Consider the following 24,148-nt stretch of genomic DNA (forward strand, 5'->3'; position numbering starts at 1 on the left):
AACGAATCGAGCAGCTGAACATAACTATTTTATTTTACTTAACCTAATTAATACAACAAAAAATAAAAAGTCACGTGTGTCGTCAGAAATTAGTATTATTCTTTATGAAATGTGGAAAATTTTTTAAAATAATTACGTATCCGTGTTATTTCACGAGTATATCAGTTTTTCATTTGAAATACCAGATTTTAGCGATATCTGTACCAGGATTATCGACCCCACATTTTAAGATCGATGATCTTCAGTCAAGATGCATTTTTCGCCAAGGTGTGCAGTGCAAAATGCATGCGCCAAAGAACCGGTTTTTCTAGAAACGAGATTTCAGGAAACAGGCTTTTGTTTTCGGGATATATGACTGAGACGTCGTTGCATCGGCTCCTGCATTTGCTACCATAAGACAACTCGGACATTGTTAAAATGCGGCTCCAGGAATATAGTCACGTGAAAGTTCTGCTATTCACTGTGATTCTCACCCTTTTGAATGCGGGGGCAACAACGGAGTTATTGGACATTGGCGAGACATTAGCGAGCATTAGTAGAGCCGCAAAAATTGTCGTAGGCAGTACGGATGGAGCAGAAAATACATCTCACTGCATGAGAGATATCAATTTACTTTGGGAAAGTGTTGCCGTTGGAGAGCAATGGGCTCTGCAAAGTGAGTAGTAATAAAAAGAATATAAATAAATAATAAAATGAACGAGCACATGGCTGTATCATTCAAATGATAATCTCAAGTAGCGAGCTGTTGGATAAGTTCAAAATTAATTTGGTGCGTTCATGCAGTGTTGGATGCATCTTCCATACTTCAGCCAGGGATCCTTAAAGGAAATGTCCACGACTTGGGAATGTACGACGAATGCGAGGAGGTCGGTGTGCAGTACAATCCCTCGAACATCACAGGCCAACACTGTATGATTTCGTTTTTGGTCCCCCCCGAGTTCTTTAGCGATCCTTCGGCGATGTTGCTGATGCAAAGGTTGTCTCCACTGGGTCAGAGTGCAGAAAATGCCGTGAGTTTGAGCTCGTCCGTGTGTTTGCCTTCGTCCTGTAACAAGGAAGACGTCTTAAGGATCGCGGGAAGAATCGTTGACCAAACACCAGAGCTTTCAAGGTCAGGGATAAGGGTTACCAAGGCAATATGTTCGCGATCAAACGAGAACAACTTCACTCTGCTAGAAACTCTAACTATGTGAGTTTAAAAAAGGATACGATCAGCCAGGACGAAGGTCAGTGTACTACGCTTGACACTGTTTTCTCATTTCCTAGATGCTTTTTCGCCGTGCTTGTGACTTTCCTCATATTTTGCACCATCTGTGATTATCCGACGCGAACCGGGAACCATGATTCGTCTCAAGCGGTAAAGATACTGGCAAAATTTTCGCTCCAAAGAAGTGCTCTGGATTTGTTTAACACGAAAACAACACCCGGAAGAATGCCGGCTATTCACGGATTGCGGGTATTAAGCATATGTTGGGTTGTCTTCGTTCACAGGTGCTTCATCACTGCGATTAGCCCTGTTGCAAATTTAGCTGACTTCTTATCAGTGAGTATTGCATCGTTGCCATAGCTTAAAACTTACCGGACCAAGTTCTGCATAATTTTGTCAAGGCTTGTTTGGTACGAATAAAAAGAAGATGCTTACTTCCAGTGGCAGAGTCGATGGTACTCGCTGTTCGTTTTCATGATATCTTTTATCGTTGATATCTTTTTCGTTATCAGTGGCTTTCTCACGACGCATCAGCTTTTGAAATCCATCGGTTCTGCAAGGAACAAGTTCAACTTCACCGAGATCTGTCTTCGTCGATACATTAAGTGCGTAGTAAGATTACATTTATACCTAATTTTCATTGCTCAGAAGCTTTTATAACTGACCATTTTTTCCGCACACATACATATTAGTCACGTACATCGATTTTTTTGCCTCACGAGACCTTTCGTCGAATCGTCCAACATTCGTTGCAGATTAACACCATGCATCGTGGTTTTGATTTTGTTTACCGCATTCTGTCTTCGGCACATCGGATCAGGCCCAGTATGGGAACACTTGATTGGCATCATGGTGGACAGTTGCCGAGAGAATTGGTGGACCAATATTGTTTATTTGCAAAATGTTATAAACCCACAAAACATGGTGAGTAATTTACTGTAGAAGACTATACCGTTACAATGCAAAAAAAAAATAAACAAATAGATAAACAAATAAATGTTGAATTGCAGTGTTTACCTCACACTTGGTATTTGGCCGCTGACATGCAGCTGTTTTGGATATCTAGAGTCATCCTGGCCGCTTCGTATTACTGGTCGAAACATACCCGCAGGATTCTCAGCTTGTCTCTTTTTGTCTCGATGATTGTGCCACCTGTTCTCTTTGCCATCAATGGTCACACCAGCGCATTCTTCAAGGTCACAAACAACACGGAGTGAGTGTCATAGACAGTAGCTGTTGCAAACAGGTTAATCGAACCCAAAGCGGAACCCAAAATTCGCAAAATCCTGATTGAAATTGCAAATAAATTATACCAAGAGCCCCGTCAAGACGAGCGATCAATCCGAAACTCCGAGAATTCATTCATTTCTTTTTCCCTTTTTTTCTGTTGTGTTTGGTATCACAGTTTCCTCCTCAAGTACTCCGAAAAATTTTTATACATACCATCGTCGATTAATGTTCACCAAATTTTTAGCGTATTCGAGTACCGGGAAAATTTCGTCAACGTTTATATGTCCACCGTTCATCGATCATCCGCCTACCTGGTGGGCGTTGTTCTCGGATACGTAATCGCAACCACGAAGCTTTGCCTATCCAAGGTAATTCGACCGAGTATTCCCAGATGTCCTCCACCAACAACGTTTTTCCACTTTGTATTTTAGCTCCAGGTGGGAACCCTCTGGATTCTGGCATGCGCTATCATGTCACTATGTGCCATTGCCACTCGGCACCTTTACAGCGATTCCTATGTCTACGACGTGGTCTTCGAATCAGCGTATGCAGCCCTTGCCCGACCTGCATGGGCAATTGCAGTAGCGTGGATGATTTACGCATGCACTCAGGGCTACGGGGGTGAGGATTTGCGAAAAGTTTGAGCTGAATCTAGTCGGATGATTCATTTTATTTGGAAATGATTCAGGTCCCATCACGGAGACGCTTTCGTGGCCAGGTTTTCTGCCTCTGAGTCGACTGTCGTATTCCGTTTATTTGGTCCATCTTGTGATTCAGGTTTCGACCGCAGCGGTAACACGCAATTCGGTTGTGTTTTTGAAGTTTCAAATCGTGAGTATACCTTTGGAAATACCCGTCACAATGCTTTTGTAATACTGAATGCACGTTGCTTCGCAGTTTCATTTGTTCTGGGGTGATTTGGCAATCTCAATTGGAATGGCCTTCCTCCTCAGTATCTTCATTGAAGCCCCTGTGATGGTTCTTGAAAAGAGCTTCAAAGGTTTTCACTGGAGTTGGGACACGTCAGGGCAGAAGTTTTTTAGAATAATTGGCAACACATACGCAAGGTGGAAATCGGTGAAATTGGAATGAAGTTTATTGACCTTAGAAAGTTTTAGCATCTTCATAGCTGTCTTGCAATACGGAGTGACTGTGCAAAACCAGTCGATCATCAGATGCTCCGATGATATCGGCGTCAGCTGAATATTCAACGAAGTGATTAGTCAGTAGACTGTGTCAACATTTTGACGACATTTGCTGTATTAATAATTTACAAATAAATAAATAGTCGATCAAACAATTCGGCATTTAATTCATTAACATTGATACATGCATTGTGTGAATGAGTTTTCCTTGTAATAAATGAAAGTAAAGAAAAATCTGAACTAAATTTATATTCTCTCAATTAACGTTCACGCATTTACATCTCCTTCAAGATGCTGACCTATTATTCGGTCCCTCAACTCCTTTCGTGCAGCTTGTTTCTGATTTTAAATACGTCGATGATTGTGCAATTAGCACGGTCAGCCGCTGAGACTGGTCTCTGGATCACCCATAGCAGGTAAGTCAATTAGAGAACGCAGATGATAATAAAGATAAATAAATGTTACCTCATTATCTGTAGTCATGTTTCTCCGTATATCGTTAGTCGATTCCGTTGCTACGGTGAGTTTCGATTTCTCAAATTTGTTCAGGCTTTGGCTTATCTGTCCAGTAATTTACCTCTGATGAGTGTTTTCTCAATTTCTTTTCGTCGCAAGTTCGTTTTAAATGGAATCATTACATGCAGCTACGAATCAGTCTACTCCGCGATTTTTTAATCTATGTGAAATGTTAGGATGTATGAACAGAGTTGAAAAATATCAATAAAAAAAAAGAAATGTAGATTGTTGTGAATATTATATATATAAAAAAAAAAAGAAACTTGTTCTGTACACCGGCATTCTATTCACTGAGATTAGAAGAAGAGAATAAAAATTGAATTTCACTAACGTAGAGATGAATGACTGATTTTTAGTCACGAAACCGGTTATTGCGCTACACAGATTCCTTGTGACCATCGCGCAGTGGCGTGAGATGGAAAAACGCGGTACGTCAGGGATAGACGGGTCATTGAAGTTTTGTTTTTTTTGCGCTTAGCATATCATTTGTGCCATGGATTCAGCAGCGTCATAAATTTCTCTAAGTACACTTTTTGATAAACTTATGAAAAAAGGAAATTTGAACATAAATCTTTAACTCAATGTACATTTTCATGAAAATCAAATATGTTTTCGACCTATCGATTCATAATGTTAATTGGATCCACCATCTTGAATTCAAACATTTTGGTACCATTTTTAACTCAGTAGGTAGACCAGATAACTTCCATATATGCGCACTTTCATCAAAGTCAAATATGTTTTCGAAGTTTTGATCCGCTACCTTGGATCCACCATTTTTGAACACAGCAGTCCAATGAATCTTTCATCTGGAAATCTCATCTAAATAAAATGATGCCAACTATTTCTGGCCAGCCTCTTTCACTTTCAGACTACTGTGCGTCATCTTTTTCTTTTATTTGTCAGCGAATCGACCATCATTTCCACAAATTTGTAGCCGATAATCACCATTACGATTGAATAACCTGTGTATCAAAGTTCATTATTCGTCATACCGTGTACGCATTAATTGTTGCACGTGCAAAGTGGAATTTCACTGGTAAACTACCGAATTAGCTGAGGGAATTTCCTGTCACATTTCACATCGATCTTCTTCATGATAAAGATTTTAATCCGTCGGGGCTGCTGTAATCTTACCTAATCGACACATGATAGTATCTTTTCGTTTTTACGTCGAATTTTTGTCGTAGAGGGTATCTCATGGATTTAACGCGGAGCGATACATCGTAGAAAATGAACCTGTTGGAGACCCATATTTTGTAGCAATTGTTAAAAATTTAATCAAGTTGATTAATTTCAGATGCAATATCGTCGAGTATTGGATTATTCTGTACTTTGATTTGAAATTTTATCTATGCCACAAAATAAATGACGGGGTTGGGTTCCTACGATGGGGAAGCTCGAATCTTTATTAGATACATGATAAAATCTGATTAGGCTTGAGTAATCTACGATCAAAATAGTACTCTTTGGACTTGACGAATGAATCAAAGGTTGGCAAGTATGGTTGCTGATTCTGAATAATGAATTCCAATACTCGCCAGACGCATTCGCAGACAAAGAGTTATTATCGATAAGAAGAAGAGCGATGAGCTCGCACGAGACGTATTATTGTTCACGCATTGATAAAAATAATATATTTACACCTTCGATTAAGAAGGGATCTATGTACAGTAGAATCTCGATCAACTAGGCGTCGTTTAATGGGACAGCAGACGATTGGTGCTTGTTATCGATATACAAAAAGAACGAGATGAACGACATCATCTGAACTACTCCGAAGAAATACCAGCATTGTATAAACAAAGCTCGATAAGGAATTTTTCTCTACAAGAAAAGACCGAGAATACATCCAAGATAATTTTTCAAGCTTCTTTTGTATCTTCTGGCCTACTGAAGTTGCACAAAAACTGTACCGAAAGCTTATAGGTATGATTTAGTATGCATTGCAAAATGTTCCCCCTTGACTCCCAACCACTTCGAGTAAGTGATCGAGGTTCTACTGTACATTATGTCGATATATTGTCACGTTGTCGTTAGTCGACCAGTAAAATGAACGATCATGCAGGTGTAATGGTGTCTGCAGGATTAACAACGACTGCTCCGATATTCTGGGAATCCGTTGTATGAAATCACATTTGATGATGAGAGATAATAATCGGTGTTGGGTATTCCATATATTTGCTCTGTTATCGGCGTGTCCATTGTAGACGGAATTTTCACGCGAATCAGGGCATTTCAATTCCCGTAGTAGAATGTTCTTGATCAACTGCGGAGGTTCGACAGTTTTACTGTTCGCTTTGTTGCAAAGTTTGGTTTCTGCATCATACCTGAATGATGCGGAGAATACTAAGACAGTGATCCAACAGGTCTTCAACGACTTGCGATCTCCGTTAAAGGAGGAAATCCTTTCGGCAGTAAGAGCGTCCGATTCTACTTGCGAGGAGGAGCTTGCAGCATGGAATCAGGCAATTCAAGCCGGCCAGTTGTGGGCATTGCGAAGTGAGTATGCATAAATTCTTATCAATGGCTTAATAAACAAATAAGGAAATTGTCGGTATTCTATGGTGTTTTTTGGCCAACAGTGATAGATGCGGCGTCGAAAATTCAGTCAGGAATCCTGAACGGTAACATACGTGACCTCGGGATGTATGGGGAATGCATTGGGACCAATGGGGAGTACAATAACGTCAGTATTCAGGGAAAGCATTGCATGTTTTCCGTTGGTTTGGCGTCCAATGAATCCAGCGATGCAACCAACGATACGTCTACGATATCAGCGATCACTACTTCATCAATTTGCGTGCCATCGTCTTGCGATGAGGCATCCGTTGTGGAGTTTATAAATAGCGTTCTTAACACCACGCCGATAATCAGCAATTTAGGACTTGCAGCTAATAGAGCGACCTGCAGGCCCTTGGAATACGGAGATTTCACCGTCGCAGAAATTTTGACAATGTAAGATACCGCGCGAAAAATTTCACGACAATAGTGTCACCTGTTCCATTCAATAAACGGCAAACCCTTTTCAGAACGTTCTTTTCGGCGATTGGCGCGTTCATTGTGGCCTGTACCATTTGCGATTTCGTACGAAGAAGCAGACCTGCTGATTCGTCTACTTTAATGAACACTCTGGCAAAATTTTCTATGTACACCAACGCGCTCAGCATTTTGAACAGGAAAGTTACTCCTCAAACTTTACCAGCTCTACATGGTATTCGAGTCTTGAGCACATGTTGGGTTGTGTTCGGTCATCGTTACGTCACGTCATTGTTGAGGCCGATGGTGAATCTCTTGGACATTACGGAAGTAAGTGGTTAATTTTTATAGAAACGAGGAGTAAGTGTAATAGACAATCAAGTATAGCCTCCACCAGTGATTCAACATTCTTCTCTCCGATTCTCCCATCAAAAGATTCTGAGCTTACTTGCTTTGAAATAGTGAAGTAGACGAAGACGGTGCAATATTCATAACGACTGTTCATTACGTAACGGAATTGTATAAGGCAATCTTTTTTTTTACTTTCGAGTGACAAATGGTGACATAAGACATTTAATACTCATTTACAGTGGTTGGATTCGTGGACTTCTCTTTACATTTTATTGGGGCCGTTTGCCGTCGACACCTTCTTCGTGGTCAGTGGATTTTTAATGACTTATCTACACTTCAAGGCGATAAAAGCGGGAAAGAAGGTCAATTTGCCGATGATGTACCTTCACCGTTACCTTAGGTAGGCTGGAAATTTCACTTCACAACCTGGTGGCACTTACAAAGAACACTAATTTTGTCCTCCTTCTATTTAGTTGCAACTCATGTATTTTGTAGAACAATGAAAATTAACTTACGTGTACTTTTTTATCGGCGAAACAACGGTTCGAAAGGGTGAAAACAACCCCCAAAGATGGGCACCTAACAAGGTGATTTCTTGAATGAAACCAACGCTGAAATGTTTCTATTGTTGACTGAAACCATTCAACGTTTGTTTCATTCAAATAGATCAAGCTCCTGTATTCAAAACTGAGAAATCATCCCATTGAGTGGCCATCTTGGTCAGTAATTTTCATCCCTTCAAACCCTTTTTCCGATTAAAAAAATGATCAACTATTAATTTTCAACGTTCTACAACATACCTGAGTTCCAACGAAATCTATGTGGAACATCAAACTGAAGTTTCTTGTTAGTCTACCCCGATGTACAGAGTCTAACCGAAATCCTCCTGACTTTGTAGATTAACGCCATCCTTCGCCGTGATCATGTTATTCAGTGCTGTTCTGCTCCATCGGGTTGCAAACGGTCCCATATGGAGTACGATGGACTTCATCGTACAACCTTGTCGTGACAATTGGTGGGTCAGTTTATTGTACGTACACAACTTCGTACACAAGGAAGAAATGGTGAGTAAATTTTCATCTCGTATCAAGCCGTACGTAGTTAATCCAGCATTGCCATGAGATGTAACAGCCAACAACGACGGCATATTTTAACGTCATTTAAATGAAATCGTGTGAAATTACAGTGCTTGCCCCACACCTGGTACTTGGCTGTTGACATGCAACTCTTCTGGATAACTCCACTAATCTTGTATCCGTTGCAACGCTGGCCAAAAATCGGATTTTGTATTCTTGGGAGCTTTCTTCTGGCCTCTGTGGTTACACCAGCTGTCGTTCTTGGTGTAAACGGCTATTCCAACGCACTCGTCAGTTTTGAGCTCGGGTAAGCAATTGCGGCTAGTGAAATATGTCGACGAATAGTTTGTCTCGGTTGTTGACAATCGTTCATCTTGCAGACTAGCATCGCTGGACGCCTTCTACAAGTTCTACATACCCACTTATAATCGGGCCTGTGCCTACTTCGTCGGAATGATATTGGGCTACTTCACGATAAATCAGAGAAGGCAGTTCACTCAGGTAGTCTAAAGTCACATTAAATTAGACAGGTCCATGAATCCTTGAATCTGTTATCTCAACACATTGTCAATTCATTCGTGAGTGATTTCTGAGTTACACACTTTCAGGTAAGCGCAACAGTCGCTTGGATTATCACCGCTGGACTTTTGGCATTTTGTACCGGTGCTACTTATCATTCCTACAACAGTAATTATGCGTATAATCTGACAGTGGAAATTTTATACGCCGCATTATTGCGTCCATGTTGGTCTATTGCCATAGCTTGGATTATTTACGCGTGTATTCATGGCCACGGAGGTGAGTATCCGACAGAATTTTCAACCTCATAATTATGCAATCTTTGATTTTGCAATTGATAATTTCGAACTATTCACTGAGTGTGATTAAAAATACTTCAGGTCCCATCACTCGGTTTTTATCGCTACCATTCTTTCTGCCTCTGAGTCGGTTGACATATTGCATATATCTGGTGCATTTTGTGGTTCAATTGGCGAAGAATTCAGCTTCACAACTTCCTACCTTATTTTCAAATTTTGTCTTGGTAAGTTCACTGATTTTTTCTTCTGACTCGATCCTTGTACCAATGGTATTCAATTTCTTTGCAGTTTAATGGGTTCCTAAGTGATCTGCTGCTGAGTATCCCTTTGGCATTTATCTTCAGTTTATTTATCGAATCTCCAGTAATAGTCTTAGAGAAAATTCTGACCAATCGTGATAGGAAACCAGAACCCTTGGGAAAGTCCAATCATGACAATGAAAAGGATTTTGGAATTCGGAACCTCGGAATGGATAAATGCTGATCTCAAAGTTTATAATTCTCAATTGACACCTTTATTTCTTCTCCTCGCCTGTATCATATTTATAATTTAATAAATAAAAATTATTTAATCTCTACTGCAATGTCACGTTGGAGTCGCGTCAGATTCTATTTACCATGGAATAGTGTATATTAAGTGTGCTAATCATATACAATAATCAGTAAACAAGTGAATAATCGATGAAGCAAATGAATGCAAATGAAATAACTTGAATCTACCATAGATTAGATCGTTTATATATCTAAGTACGTATATGTACTCATTGCAAGAGCCACGATGGTAAGTTTTGACAGAATTTTTAATATTAAATATTTATATTAAATAATAAACGTGACCATAGACTATATTTTTCATTCATTCGAGTTTTCAATATTTATACATCTCGCTTACACGAGAGCGGTAATTTATTTTTTTATTTCATGTGCATTACATCCAGTTTCGCTCAATTGAATTTCGGCCATTAAATGAGCTAAATGTTTTCAATGAATCGATCATACGATTCCGTTCCGAGGTGTAACCGTAGTTTTGAGATTACCGATTAGTCGATGATTCAACTGTATGTAACAAGTCAAGTCAATCACTCGATAACGAGAGACAGTCTAACGAGGTCGTGTCTGGTCTACACGCTATGATTATGTTTGTATGATTGTGTCAACCAATGATAATACGTACATCCAGCTGACGTAATATGGATGTATACTTCCATATTATGACACAGTGAAGTCAGCTACAGGTGCGACATAATTATAGCGTCTAGATCAAGTATCAAGCATTCGAAATCGTATGGAGACCAGACAGGTTATCTCTCGGTGATAGTTTCACTAATGGGCACCAAGGCGCTTTAACTGGTGTTGTTAAGTCGATTTCCAGCGTTTTAACAGCCTTGAAATGTTTAGGAAGTGAGCAGCTCTCAATTTACTTGTGAATATCCATGTGGAGGATTAACATATTTATTAATTCGCTTAGGCTATTGGCCTGTACAAATGAGGTTCAAGTTGACAGCATACATACTTTACTTCAAGATGTTTAGATGATTTACATAATTCATATTTTATCCGCAGTTCAGTCTGTCCTGTGACTCTTGTTGAGGAATTTACATACGTTTATTATTAATTTTTACACTAACCTGACTTCTTCTGTCATTTCTGCGATAAGAAGTTCAGACTGTTTGTGGAGATTATAATTGTTTTAACGTTCGTCAGAATAGTTAGCAAATATTTTTGTTCAAGCATTCAAGTAAAAAGTCAAGGTATAAAGTTTGCTGCTTTGAGTTAGAACTCTAAATTTCGATCCTGTAAAAGGCACACTTTCGATTAGCGCTTCGAACAATACTTCTTTCCACTTCGATGTGCCGGAATGCGTTGAATGTAGAATGTTTAATACCGAATTCTTAGCAACCTGTGACAAGTTCTTAGCACTTCTTAGTGCTGATGAGTAAGTTCCTAAATTCGTAAGTTTAACTATTAAATAGGTAAATGCTTTGGCAGCCTGTCTAGTTTTGTTTCCCCATGAGAAATTAATATTTTTCTGAATTCTCCCCAAGCGGAATACCAAAATCTTTGATTCATTTTTATTGATTTACAGAATGTTGACTCGGCAATGAAAGTGGAACTTGAGTTTTTTAACTCTACTTTTAAAATCCCCTCAAATAATTGTAGGGGGTTGAGGGAACCGAGCGTTTATTTTCTGTAATGCTGATTCTCTTGATTCTAGAGTTATTTACGTTATCGTGTTGACCGATGAATATTGATACAACAACGCTGAAATTTTAGGACACAAATTGTCCAATTATCGTGTTTACAGAGTATACAATTAGATCATGCTTGTAAATATTTTCCTTCAATGTACACGATGAGTCTTTCTTTTGCTCTACCCTTTACACTATCTATATATAGAGATCTATTAATCCGATATCAACATTCATTCGACCGTCATTCTACCTTCAAATTTTTCACCAAGTATTGGCCTCTATTTTCAGCGTCTAGAAATTACTGGTGCATTCATATTGCATTACCTTCTTTTCTATCTTATGCAACCGATAAGTTATCAGTCGCAGAGTCCATTCGTTATATGTGTTATTACCATGACTTTTCGAGGATATATTTAACTTCCCTTTACGTAATATTCCTAAATTTTTTGTATTGTCACGACTCAGAGACCTATTGGCCTCTTAGATTACACTAAGTATTAAATTACAACGGGAGTCAATAAAAACCGTTGGATTATCCGGTGATTAGACGACTCGAACTTTGAGTCAATTATCTGCCTTTTAATGGGACAAATTTCACAGACAGTTAGACAATTAGTTATCACAGAATTACAAAAACCGTGACAGTAATGTGACTTGAGCATAATGGAACGACGCATTTCAATTTCCTATAGACAGCTACTCTCGTATGTCTACTTTGGCTCGATTTGTCTAGAGGATGTTTTGGTATAATGATACACATAATATCTGAATCCACGTGCGTATTGAAAGCCAAAGCAGGAAATTGTGGAAAATGGCCTTTGGAATGGTATTTCAGTATTTTGATTACGCAGGTAAGCGATTAGCGTGAATATGATTCCAAGTCCTTTCGCTTCCGTTTCGAGTAAGCAATTACTAGTTCCCACTACTGGATGAAAGCCCCTGTAATAGCCCATCTTTCACCTTATCCCGGAATTTTACTCTCAATGCAAATTTTTAGTGAATCAATTTTTAACTTTCTATTCTACAGAATTACACCGGCAGGATAGGCAATTGACGTTACATCTGGTGTGCTCACTGTGTAAAGGATGTCACTTCGGTCGACTGGCTGTGAGTGTCCTTCGCATCGTTAACCTTTTAGGAATCCTGTGGGTAGATATATCCCTCATGAAAAAAACCCTCAAATTGGGGGTAAATTCGCACAGTCAACTTTTTTCTTATGGGGATTTAGCATTATCCATGAGTTGGGGGTGCGGATCTACACTCAAGTTGAAGTTTTTTTCCGTGAAGGTAGCTGGAAGTCTGCACCGATACACTTTGGCATTTAATCGAAATATTGTTGCTGAAATAGTATGAGGAATAAAATTTGCATGTTCTAAATTGAATTCCGAATGTACAGTCTCTTTAAGAGTTGAGAATACAAGAACGAACGATTGAAGACAAGTTTTGCGCTTAGTTATTAGAGTCAGGTATTCTTTTTGTTGATCACTCATTTTGTACAATAAGTAACTGACCTGTGTGGGACTGAAGCGATTCTGTGGTGAGTATCTAAGCAATTGAATCTAAAAAGAATTAAAACCAGTTTTCAGGAGACTTAAACGATGTTTGAAGTAACGACTTCTTCGACCGGTCATTGATCAAGAGTTGTGACTCGGCAGAATAGTTGGTCTAGAAACACCGAATGCTTTATCTAAGGTATTGTCGACTGAAGACGGCTGGATATCGGTAGGACTTCACCCAATGACCTGGTGAAAATGCATTTATGTGCATGAGTTGCTAAAGATAAGGTCAGAACAACAAGTATGGCAGTATACATAATTTCGTTTGACGTTGAATGACTCCGGTATCCGGAAGTCCATGGGGTGAAATTTAGTTGCAGATAATGATAATCATATTTTGAGGTGTTCCGAGTATTTGATTTGTGTTCACTGTTATCATTGCCGTCGAATTCTTCAGTCTCGTAAGGACGGATTCCATTCAGTAGCAAAATGTTGTCGTTCCGTGCCGGATGTGCGGCAGTTCTACTGTTCGCTTGGACGCAAAGTCTGGCTTCCGCGTCATTGGAAGCCGATGGAAATAAGACTATCGAATTTATCAAACAGTTTGCCACTACCTTAAAAACGCAGTGGATGGAAAAAATACCTTCGATTGAAAATTCGTTTAACACTTCGTGCACGGACGTATTCTCGGCACTGATATCGGGACTCCAATTCAGAGACATATGGGCGAAGTGGATGGAAAAAATACCTTCGATTGTAAATTCGTCTGACACTTCGTGCACGGACGAGTTCTCGGCACTGATATCGGGACTCCAATCCAGAGACACATGGGCGATGAAAAGTAAGAAAAAATTCAATTGCTCTAAAATGTATATAAAGCCAAAAGATTTCTGGTTGTAGTTACACTTTGCAACGATTGTAAATGCGAAAAAATCAAAGTCGCGAGTCCAGGGATGAAAGAATTTGCCCTCTTATCATTTTCTCCTCTTCACGGATTCAAACTGGCGTCACATGAATCGTAAAAGTAACTAAACAGTAACTTTCTGTCCTGATAGTGTTGGATGCCACGTCGAAAATTCAGTCAGGAATCATGACGGGAAACGTCCGGGAACTCGGGATGTACGATGAGTGCTTTGAAGCCAGCGGCAAGCACGACAATGTCACTGTTCAGGGAAAGTTCTGTTCGTTGATAATTCGGCCACGTTCCCATGTAACTGAAGCGATGAAAGGTGACTTACAGTTGGGTATGACCTCATCAGTTTGTGTCCCGTCTTCATGCAATGAGCTGCAAATTGAAGAACTTGTAAGTTTGGTTTCCGAAAACCTCATTTTCGAAGTTGAAATTGATGGGGTGAGATGCGTAGAATCAACATCCGAAGATTTTACAACCGGAGAGATTCTGCTGATGTGAGTTACCGTGTTTAAGAATCATTGAAACCAGTCTTGAACGTTCCACCCGACAGACAGATTAAAATTTTTTCCAGAACTTTATTCGCCGCAATTGTCCAGTTCATGATCTTTTCCACCATCTGCGACTTCTTGAGACGACGAGGTCTTGCGACCTCGTCTACTCTGATTGAAACTTTGTCGAAGTTTTCACTGTACACCAACGCGCTCGCTGTACTTAGTACCGAAGTAAAGCCCCAGATGATGCCCAGCATTCAGGGTATACGAGTTTTGGCCACGTGTTGGATCCTGCTGGGTCATCGTTATGCTGCCACATTATTCAATCCGACAGTAAACGTCACAGACATATTTGCAGTGAGTAACACGTTAATTCCGCATCGATGTGGAGTTTGTACTTGCTCAATTCTCGTTGTGTAGTAGGTAAAACCTACTTGGTGCTTTGTTCTCAAGCTTGAAATAAAGGCATGAAAATTCAATCACTATTCATTCACAGTGGATGGATTCATGGCCCTCTACGTACATTCAAGTGGCGGTTTTTGCCGTCGACACTTTCTTCGTGATTGGTGGATTTGTATTGGCTTACACATTTTTGAACTCCATGAAATCGGGAAAGAAATTCAATCTGCCTATGATGTATCTTCACCGTTATCTCAGGTGACCCAAAAAAAAACTTTGAATGACATATTTCACGTCCTGAAGAAGAAAACTCTTAGCCCGTTCGCCTATTAATTATCTAGGTCCCGAACTACTCTACTCGACCCTTCATCTTTTATGAATTTTGTGTTTCTCACTTCATAGATTAACGCCAAGTTTACTGGCGATCGTATTGTTCACCGCAGTTTTACTACATCGTGTGGCAAACGGTCCGATGTGGGACATGATGTACACCCTGATTATAACTCCTTGTCGACAGAGTTGGTGGTATAATATATTCTACATCCAGAACTTAGCAGACAAGGAACATATCGTGAGTAACGTCATCAAGTCACGTCTGCGAGTATTAATTACTATATAGAATTGTACAAAATTGCAGTGCTTGCTACATTCTTGGTACCTGGCGGTTGATATGCAACTCTTTTGGATATCCCCAGTCATTTTGTATCCATTGTATCGCTGGCCGAAAGTTGGGCTGGGAATATTGGGCAGCCTTCTCGTCATCTCAATAGTTACGCCAGCTGTGGTTCTAGGTGTCAATCGTTATTCCAACGAAGTTTTTCAGTTCAACGAAAGGTAAATGGCGTGCTAATTAAATGATATATTCTGATGAACCGGCTAAGCCAACGCGAATGTAATAATGTTTTCTCCCAGTATAATATCGATGGAGCACTTCTACAACTACTACATTCAGACTTATAATCGAGCCTGCGCCTACTTCGTAGGAATACTCTTGGGTTACGATGTGGTGACTAAAAAGCGGCAGCTCACTAAGGTGATATATATATAATAGTTCCGATCGAAGAGGTTCTTTCATTGTGTTTTGTCAGATATTTCGTCGGTAACTGAAAATTTTTCAACTCTCCGCAGGTTAACGTATCGATCTGTTGGGCCATCAGCTGTATTTTTATACTAGTTTGTGGGTGCGCTACTCATTTCACTTACAATTCCAATTTTCCGTACAATTTGACACGGGAAGTTGTGTTTGCTTTTATCATGCGTCCTTTCTGGTCCATTGCCATGGCTTGGTTAGTTTATGCATGCACACAGGGATACGGTGGTAAGTCATATGCAAAAATTTTTTTTTTTCTTCTCTTAAGACTAAACTGAGTATTTACAGATGTTACAATTGTTTCTCTTTGAAACTGGTGTAACTCAATGGCATATCAATATGACTGAATACGTTTCAGGTCCTGTTTCCCATTTCTTATCATGGCCGATTTTCCTGCCGTTGAGTAGGTTATCGTATAACATGTACTTGGTGTCTTTCGTTATTCAAATGGTGAAAGTTTTTTCCACACGGGTACCTAGTATCTTTACGGACATCAGGGTGGTGAGATTTACATATTTTATATGTTTGTTACACTGTTGGGGAGCCTCGATTTTTCACGCGTAACGACAATTACCTGATTTCTTCACAGATCAACGAGTCTTTCAGTGATATAGCGCTATCAGTCGTATTTGCTTTCATCGTCAGCATATTCATTGAATCTCCAGTCATTGTGTTGGAAAAAATGCTGACGAAAAAGAGTCAGAAGTTAGAAAAAGCCACAACTCTCACGGAAATACCTGAGAATAACGGAAAGGCGAAGGAGGATGTGATCCAAACGACGGCGGGATCTCAATGCTGATATTCAAATTCTTCTACAATTCATCATCCTGTCCTTTCCGGCTGCTTTACAGGTACTGAAAAATATTTTGAATAAATGCAAATTTTCCAGTAATTCGTGGTTTTCAAATGCCTAATCGATCTTCATTTCTGTATGTTGTATTTAAAGCATTATTGAATAGTCTGTTGCAGTTTCGCTATCGACACTATTAAGGGTGAATTTACTGTAAGTTAATAAATGAACAAGAAATTCAGGGACAGGATGCAGCAGTGGGAAAGACCATCATCGGCCGTTATCGGTTTTAATTACATGACCGAGATGATCTACGAAGGGGTAGACTGTTCATATTCCACAGCTATTTGTTCAATGAAATTGAAAAAAATTGATGTAATAACGATGATAATAATAATAATCGATTTCGTAACCGTATTTGGTTTTCAACTCTACAAAGTCTTTGAGCGTGATGCTGAATAATGAACAAGTTCTTGTCAAAATGTAGACCCTTCGTAAGTAGGTGTTCTCGGCTACCTCCAACCAGTTTTTCAAGTGACTCTGACACACGGAAGGCAACAGTAAAATGTCACTTTCACTTTGCGATTTTAAAAATTCACAACGAGCTATTGTTGGAAATACTTCAACGATCATAATGTGTCAACAATAGAATTTCTTTTTGCCATCAGTCGTGTACTGAACTAAATATTCTTATACTGGATCGAAGAAGCATTTAGAACTAGCACTCGTTTTATCTTTTCTTCTCAATAGATTAGGAATACTAACCATATTTTTTCCAACTTCTTAAGTATGTTCTTCGCGGTTAATGATATCCGATATCGTTCCTGTAAAATGCAAGTTTATTCTAGACTTTTCGTCATTTCGATGTAAAGTTTGGACTTTACATCTATGGATCATGGTCCGGCCAAAACTAGGGTTGGGTTAAAAGAATTGTCAGCTCTTCATCACGGCCATGGATAGAAGGTCCAAACCTCTGAATCTTCCTGTGCAGACGAAGTCACGGTGTTGATAAATTCCATCGAATCTGGCCAAGAATGGGCTTTGCAAAGTAAGAAATAAACTAATTCTGAACGTCACGACGAGTGTGTCGAAGTCAATGAGCAATATGACAACCTCAACGGTTTTGCTAGCTTGTCCTTCTCCTATGTTATGCGTGTGCTACCAATCTCAACTACAGCAATAATTTTGCCGTCCAACCGTGTATTGGAAGCTGTATTCGATGGTCGATTGCCATGGCTTGGATGATTTATGGATGTACTCAAGGACATGGAAGCAAGTATCTATTTTATTGTCGGCGCTAAATTACAGAAATATGTAAAGTCGTTAACTTTGAGTCTCCTGATGCAGGGGAACGGGACCCTGGTAAGAAAATTTATAATACATATATTGATAAGATCCAAGACTTCATTGACAATATTTCAGGTTCCGTCAACAGATTTGGCAGGAATTCGAAACGGAGGACGACGACGGAGGACTGATCCGCCGTTTACTGTAAGCCGTTACATTTTTGATAAATATTAATTCGAGAATTGCTGGCATTGAAAAATATTTCTACACACCCTACTTGTTCTTTTATCCAAGTGCAAGTTTTCTGTGTACGACGAACGTTATGACATAATTATTTGTACCTGTACGTGAATACGCGCGTACAGATTTTTTGTTCGAATAAAATTTATCCAACAATTTGAAATTCATGAATCGAGCAGGTTATAGCTAGTTCAGGCTTTACTGACATTGCCGAATAGAAATATCAAAAAAAAGTTTTGTTCTACGCAACGATAACGTCGAGAAACGAATTCCAATAATAAGTTGCAATATTCGTACACCATTTAAAGAATACCTACTTTCGATTCGTGGCAAATATACTGCGAGAACGCACAGAGATTATAATGTTACAAGAATACTTTAACGATCTTACTTACTGAGTGAAATAAACAGCAGTTACAGATACCGGCATGTATTATTGTAAGTGTTTCATGGTTGCGTTCAAACGCACTTTGCACAGGTTTTTTTGTGAGCTGTTAAGAACTTTATTACATGTACGGATCGAGTTCACGTCACATGCTAATAGTTGTTAAAACAAGTAAAAAATAGGTTGATAGGTAATGTGGAACGATATAATTACAGTCATAAAATCTGACTGTTGCTATCGCTTGACTATCAACCGATTATTTCATGTTTTCCCGATATCGTGTCGTTGGAATATCAAGTGTTCTGTTCAGCGATATGTCAACATGACCTTAAGGGCGGGCTAAGGTGAATTAGGTGAAAAAAAGCATATTTTCAAGAATTTTTCCTGCTTAGCAAGTGCTCTTTACGAACACACAGTGTTTTGTTTCGCTCTGGAGAAGAGTTTTCATTGGTTAGATCTCACCAAGCATACCCTTGGCCTGAGATAACCAGAGCGTGGGGAGCCGAACAGGACTATAATATTCACTTCTGAAGTTTCATTCAGTGAATTCAGTCTTACTGATATCAATCGACTGCGTAATTGCACAATGTTCTTCTTTCGTAATGAACACTTGACGGTATTACTTTGCGTTTTGAGCGGAAGCTTGGTTTTTGCATCTTTGAATAATGATATAAAGAAAATCGGAACATCGTCTACAAATATCGTCAGTTATTTACCAGTGTGGTGGAAAGAAGAGATCAAATTGGCTGCACAATCGTCCAAATCTACCTGTGCAGCTGAAGTTCTTGCGGTAATCCATGCGGTCGAATCCGGCCAGACATGGGCCATGCAAAGTAAGAATGAATGTACTAAATTTTCATTACAAGATAATTTCTACGAGCTTATGGAGAATTCGAATACGTTATTGGCAAAAAGTTGACTCATGGGATCGAAAAAATTAACTACAAATGAAGGGATCAATAGATCGTTTGACGTCATTTGAGAGAACATTATTTTAGTAATTTTACTAGCAAGATACCCGGATGTTGACTGGACGGCACTATTTTTCAAATATTACTGATGTACACAAAGAAAATAAAAATTAGATCTACGTACACATTTTGTAGATCAATTATAATTAAATTTCATCTAAGTAAATCTAAATTTAAAAGATTCCTTGGTAAGACGCGTAAGAGGTGCTGGGCATCTCCATGATGGTTTTTCTTACGCATCTGTCGATTACATCAGTGTAAATTTACATAGTTTGACATTGTGATCCAATTGCAGTGCTAGATGCCTCGTCAGGATTTCTGAAAGGTAATATGCTGGATCTCAGAACGTACGTTGAGTGCGTCAAAGTCAATAAACAATACAACAACGTCAGTATTCGAGGGAAGCACTGCATGGTGTCGTTTATGTCGGGAGGCGACATATTTATACCTGCAGTCAGCAGAGTAAATGATCGGATTTTCTCATCAGTTTGTTTTCCATCCTCTTGCAACGAGACTCAAGTTGAGCAGATCATCAATGCCACCCTCAGGAACATACCGATGAAAAGGAATCTCGGATTCAGTTCTACCGAAGCATTGTGCGCACGAGTAGAAACCGAAGATTTCTCCGCTGGAAAAATCTCGACGATGTGAGTTTACACGGAGGATATGGTTGAAGGTATCCTCTTGTACAATAGAAAATAACCAGTAAATGGTTTTCAGAATGCTCGTTGTGGCAGTTGGCGTATTTTTGATATCCTGCACTGTCTGCGACGTCTACGTGAGAAGTCGTGGACCAGCAAAAGCATCTTCTGTGATAAATAAATTTTCGAAATTCTCCTTATATACAAATATACTTAAAATTTTCGACTCCAAGGAGCTACCGGCGATCCAAGGTATAAGAGTATTGAGCATGTGCTGGATTGTGACGATTCATCAGTCCTTCATGTTATTTCTGGTACCGACAGTCAATCGGGCTGACATCGATAAAGTAAGTTGAACTGTTGGAATGACGTATTAATAACAATTCATAAATAATTTGTAATCAAGCTAGTGTTTAAAGCGTTAAAACAATCAAGTATAATCTCCAGTGGTACGATTCATGGACTTCTCTTTACGCTGAGGCGGGGATATTCGCTGTCGACACTTTTTTTTTAGTTAGCGGATTTTTGACGGCTCACTCGTTTTTCATGGCAAGAAAATTGGGAAAACCTATTAATTGGAGAAGGTTTTACCTTCATCGTTATCTCAGGTCAGTTTTTAAAACTGCATAACACTTTAACAATAAATTCTGCATCAGTTCCTCGATCCAAACTTCATTCGACTTACCGCTTCGAATCTTGCTGGGCCCTAGAGATCATGAATCTCCATAAATGGCTTGTCCAGTGCGTATGATTTATTTTTCCTTACAGATTAACTCCATGTTTAGCTTTCGTAATGTTGTTTACCTCGTTTCTTGCACGTTGGAATGGAAACAATCCCCTCGGGGGCCAGTTTGTAGCTACAAGCGTAGAGAATTGCCATGACAATTGGTGGGTCAATTTGCTGTACCTCCAGAATTTTTTGAATAAAGAAAAGATGGTGAGTAAATTTGCATGTATTCAACGAATCGAACATTCGTTTTATTTCCAATTTGCAACACTCGACATTTGACATCTAATAACTCTTAGAATGCTATCGACTACTCTAACATAAGATTGGTTTGATATTGTCGCAAAGTGTAGAGAATAATAATATATAACGCGACCAAAAAACGTCTAAAAGATGCTTCGAAGAATGTACAGGTCACGATTTCAGCATTTTTTACAGACAGATATTTTTTTGAGCTTTCGTAAGGTTTTCATATCAATCGAAGAGTCCGCGGACTGAGAGAAGTGCTTCGCACATTGCCAAGGTCTTTGTTTTCACAAGGATACAGAAATTTGCTCCCACAAATAATTTCAGCCACGATAAGATTCTCTCTTCATCGTCTAAAATTTTTTAAATCTTGTCTTTTTCCTCACGTGGACAAGGTGAAAAATTTTAGTGACAAAGAATGAACGTTCACTCGAAATTGTATAATATTCACATAAGTATTGGAGTGTACTTGATCCTTTGGTTATTGTGGAAAATTTCAGTGTCTCATACATACCTGGTACTTGGCTGCAGAAATGCAACTGTTTTGGATATCTTCGATTATTATGTATTCGCTTCATCGTTGGCCAAAATACGGACTCCGTTTACTTGGCTGCTTCCTCGTAATCTCCGTTGCTATACCACCTGTTGTTTTAGCTACCAACGGCTACTTTAATGGAATTATAGCCTTGCACTTCGAGCAAGGGTAAGCCAATACTGTAATAAATACAGTACTTGAATAGTTTGTCAAATAAACGGCAAAATCATTATCCTAAATCCGTATTTTTACTACAGGAAAATTGTGTCGGATGGTTTATTTAACTTCCACATGCCTACTTACATTAGAGGTTTTCCTTACTTCTTGGGAATCTTTTTGGGTTACGATGCCGTGAATACAAAGAGGCAGCTGACAAAGGTTATTCAAAGGAGTTTTTCGGATGTTATCAATTATATCCGTATTTGATTAGCGGTCGAGTCTTACTCGTCAAAAATATTGTCGTTTCAGGCAAACGCAGGGATCAACTGGACCATAGCTTGTGTTCTTATGCTATTTTGCATGGTATCTACTCACTATATCAGCAACACTAATGTGAGGTACAACCTTGCATTGGAAACTATATTCGCTCTGACGTCACGTCCATTCTGGTCGATTGCCGTTGCTTGGATCGTTTACGCGTGTACTCAGGGTTACGGAGGCAAGTAGATTTAATTATTCGATTGGAAATCGCATGACACTGTGAATACCTTCCCTTTCTTGTTTATCAAGTAGTCGAATGGGAAGCTAATAACGTAAATGCAAATTTGCTTAAATTTCAGGTCCAGTTACCAGCTTCTTGTCATTGCCATTTTTTCAGCCACTGAGTAGGTTCTCATATTCAATTTTTTTAGTGCACATTGGGATTCAAGCGATAAGGATCGCGGATGCAAGAACCCTTGCTTTTGTTGCCAACTCAACAATCGTAAGTTAGAAAAGAAACCTATTTACTCATTCATTGAAAATACACCGTTAACAACCAAATTTATTGCAGATTGAAGCTTATATAACTAATATGGTGCTGTCAATAGGGGTGGGGGTTATCGTATACCTATTTTTCGAAACTCCAGCCGCTGTCTTGGAAAACATTCTCACCAATCGCGTATTAGAAGCAAACCAAGCTCTACAAACGGAAGAGTTTGAAGAGAAGACAAGGATTTTAAATGAGGCTGCAAAAGACAAGTGATATTGTACATTCTTCCGTTTCCATTATTGTTATACTGCTATAAAATACTATCCAGATCTTTGCTACTCTTAAAATAATGCAATTCAATCTCGTCATTCTTTACTCGACTATCGTTATTTACGGACAATAAAAAAAACCGGAAAAAACCGCCTTTTCGCGCTCCAACCCGTTGGTACCTCGCGCTGTTGAGGGTACCCAGCCGCATGGTGGCGCGCTGTGCACAAACGGGGTTTAGCAGGCGTGCGCGCAGCCCTCGCTTCATGCGCGCGCGCGATTTACTTAGAATCGAGCGCTCGAGTAGGTAGGACGTAATGCTAATCTCTCTATTCTGCCCGTACGTGTGATTAGCGCGTTCTTCTCGCGTTCGGACGGGTGTCGAGTTCTTTCCATTTCACGTAGTTTTAAGGATCGCGTTTTAGGGTTGGTTATGGGAACGGGGTCCACCCTTTGGTGACCTGAGGTGCCCGTTCTTAGGGGATCATCGACGCGGTGACAGTCGGAAGTGCGGCGTGTTGATTAGTTGTACATACTTGGCAAAGTGGATTAAGATTATTGAAAGATCATTCGATTTAGATTAATTTGTTTAATAAGGAACGCGCCAGCCAATTTATTACTTTGTAGTCGGTTGAACTGATTTTTGTTGAATAAATACAAGACTTGCGCTGCTTTTTTCTCTAGACCGTAAGGGTTTTTGTGCTGAAGAAAGTGCGCTCTTGTCTCTCGCGAAATTGTGGAGTTTATTTATTCACCCTCTCAATCACTCATCCCGTCTCGATTAGCTTTGGAATCGAACTCTAGGCAAGTAACCAAACACAGCCCTTTTCCAATTTGGTTTGCCAGTATTTTTTTCATTCATCGAGCATACTAAATGAGTTTCGTATTTTGAAATCGTGCATTAGAAAATTGTTAACACACAATCTATCAACAATCTAATGAAAATTACTGAAGGTGTTCAAATTTATAATGAATTAATAAATAAATGAACGTAAATACAAGAAACATGCGAACTTTAATGAAGAAATCACAATTTCAAAGGAAATAATGATTTTCTGAATGTGGCATAACTTTGTGCCTCAATAAACAAATCAGCGTTCACCCGACGAAGAAACCTGCAGGAGCCCTTTTTTGTCACGAATTTCCTCCCAAACATAATGCGTATTTCAATATTCGCTTGATGAAATGAGCTCTAAGACCTCAAAACAGCAAGAAACTTGAAACACTCCGAAAGGTTGATTTAAAAA

General features: G+C 39.3%; 3 protein-coding genes across 4 annotated transcripts; all 3 read left to right on the forward strand.

The window, feature by feature from the left end:
• The first annotated feature begins 417 nt into the window (after window positions 1–417).
• LOC124412735 lies at window positions 418–9,840 on the forward strand. The gene is made up of 27 exons (XM_046892857.1): window positions 418–655; window positions 784–1,189; window positions 1,267–1,543; window positions 1,649–1,812; window positions 1,963–2,131; window positions 2,218–2,418; window positions 2,680–2,805; window positions 2,869–3,058; window positions 3,126–3,268; window positions 3,335–3,526; window positions 3,874–3,998; window positions 4,086–4,102; window positions 4,455–4,526; window positions 5,592–5,703; window positions 5,811–5,894; window positions 5,998–6,037; window positions 6,139–6,222; window positions 6,309–6,600; window positions 6,684–7,056; window positions 7,131–7,407; window positions 7,668–7,828; window positions 8,327–8,492; window positions 8,615–8,811; window positions 8,885–9,005; window positions 9,113–9,302; window positions 9,404–9,546; window positions 9,611–9,840. The coding sequence occupies exons 1-27, from the start codon at window positions 418–420 to the stop codon at window positions 9,803–9,805; spliced, it is 4,755 nt and encodes a 1,584-aa protein (XP_046748813.1). The 3' UTR covers window positions 9,806–9,840.
• Window positions 9,841–13,498: 3,658 nt separating this feature from the next.
• Window positions 13,499–16,701, forward strand: LOC124412736 (nose resistant to fluoxetine protein 6-like). Its single transcript, XM_046892858.1, has 10 exons — window positions 13,499–13,850; window positions 14,065–14,416; window positions 14,473–14,770; window positions 14,910–15,070; window positions 15,215–15,383; window positions 15,450–15,646; window positions 15,725–15,845; window positions 15,941–16,130; window positions 16,261–16,403; window positions 16,492–16,701. The coding sequence occupies exons 1-10, from the start codon at window positions 13,499–13,501 to the stop codon at window positions 16,699–16,701; spliced, it is 2,193 nt and encodes a 730-aa protein (XP_046748814.1).
• Window positions 16,702–19,162: 2,461 nt separating this feature from the next.
• LOC124412544 (nose resistant to fluoxetine protein 6-like) lies at window positions 19,163–23,549 on the forward strand. 2 transcript variants are annotated; one of them, XM_046892503.1, is made up of 10 exons: window positions 19,163–19,437; window positions 19,871–20,222; window positions 20,296–20,563; window positions 20,664–20,824; window positions 20,985–21,153; window positions 21,690–21,892; window positions 21,982–22,102; window positions 22,193–22,382; window positions 22,504–22,646; window positions 22,716–23,547. In XM_046892503.1, the coding sequence occupies exons 1-10, from the start codon at window positions 19,191–19,193 to the stop codon at window positions 22,905–22,907; spliced, it is 2,046 nt and encodes a 681-aa protein (XP_046748459.1). In that variant the 5' UTR covers window positions 19,163–19,190; the 3' UTR covers window positions 22,908–23,547. The 2 variants fall into 2 exon arrangements, with proteins under 2 accessions (XP_046748459.1, XP_046748460.1); XM_046892504.1 differs by lacking the exons at window positions 21,690–21,892; window positions 21,982–22,102 and having other exon boundaries at window positions 20,985–21,157; window positions 22,197–22,382; window positions 22,716–23,549.
• Window positions 23,550–24,148: the final 599 nt, after the last annotated feature.

The sequence above is a fragment of the Diprion similis genome, chromosome 11 (assembly GCF_021155765.1).
Source record: "Diprion similis isolate iyDipSimi1 chromosome 11, iyDipSimi1.1, whole genome shotgun sequence".
Classification (NCBI taxonomy): Eukaryota; Metazoa; Arthropoda; class Insecta; order Hymenoptera; family Diprionidae; genus Diprion; species Diprion similis.

Excerpts from the sequence above, each read along its gene's own strand:
- LOC124412735 (XM_046892857.1), top strand. The coding sequence starts at position 418 with ATGCGGCTCCAGGAATATAGTCACGTGAAAGTTCTGCTATTCACTGTG. Across the intron at positions 656-783 it reads AGAGCAATGGGCTCTGCAAA|TGTTGGATGCATCTTCCATA; the intron begins GTGAGTAGTAAT and ends GCGTTCATGCAG. Across the intron at positions 4,527-5,591 it reads GCGTGAGATGGAAAAACGCG|GTTGGCAAGTATGGTTGCTG; the intron begins GTACGTCAGGGA and ends AATGAATCAAAG.
- LOC124412736 (XM_046892858.1), top strand. The coding sequence starts at position 13,499 with ATGTTGTCGTTCCGTGCCGGATGTGCGGCAGTTCTACTGTTCGCTTGG. Across the intron at positions 13,851-14,064 it reads AGACACATGGGCGATGAAAA|TGTTGGATGCCACGTCGAAA; the intron begins GTAAGAAAAAAT and ends CTGTCCTGATAG. Across the intron at positions 15,647-15,724 it reads GTTTTTCAGTTCAACGAAAG|TATAATATCGATGGAGCACT; the intron begins GTAAATGGCGTG and ends GTTTTCTCCCAG.
- LOC124412544 (XM_046892503.1), top strand. The coding sequence starts at position 19,191 with ATGTTCTTCTTTCGTAATGAACACTTGACGGTATTACTTTGCGTTTTG. Across the intron at positions 20,825-20,984 it reads TACCTTCATCGTTATCTCAG|ATTAACTCCATGTTTAGCTT; the intron begins GTCAGTTTTTAA and ends TTTTCCTTACAG. Across the intron at positions 21,154-21,689 it reads TTTTGAATAAAGAAAAGATG|TGTCTCATACATACCTGGTA; the intron begins GTGAGTAAATTT and ends GGAAAATTTCAG.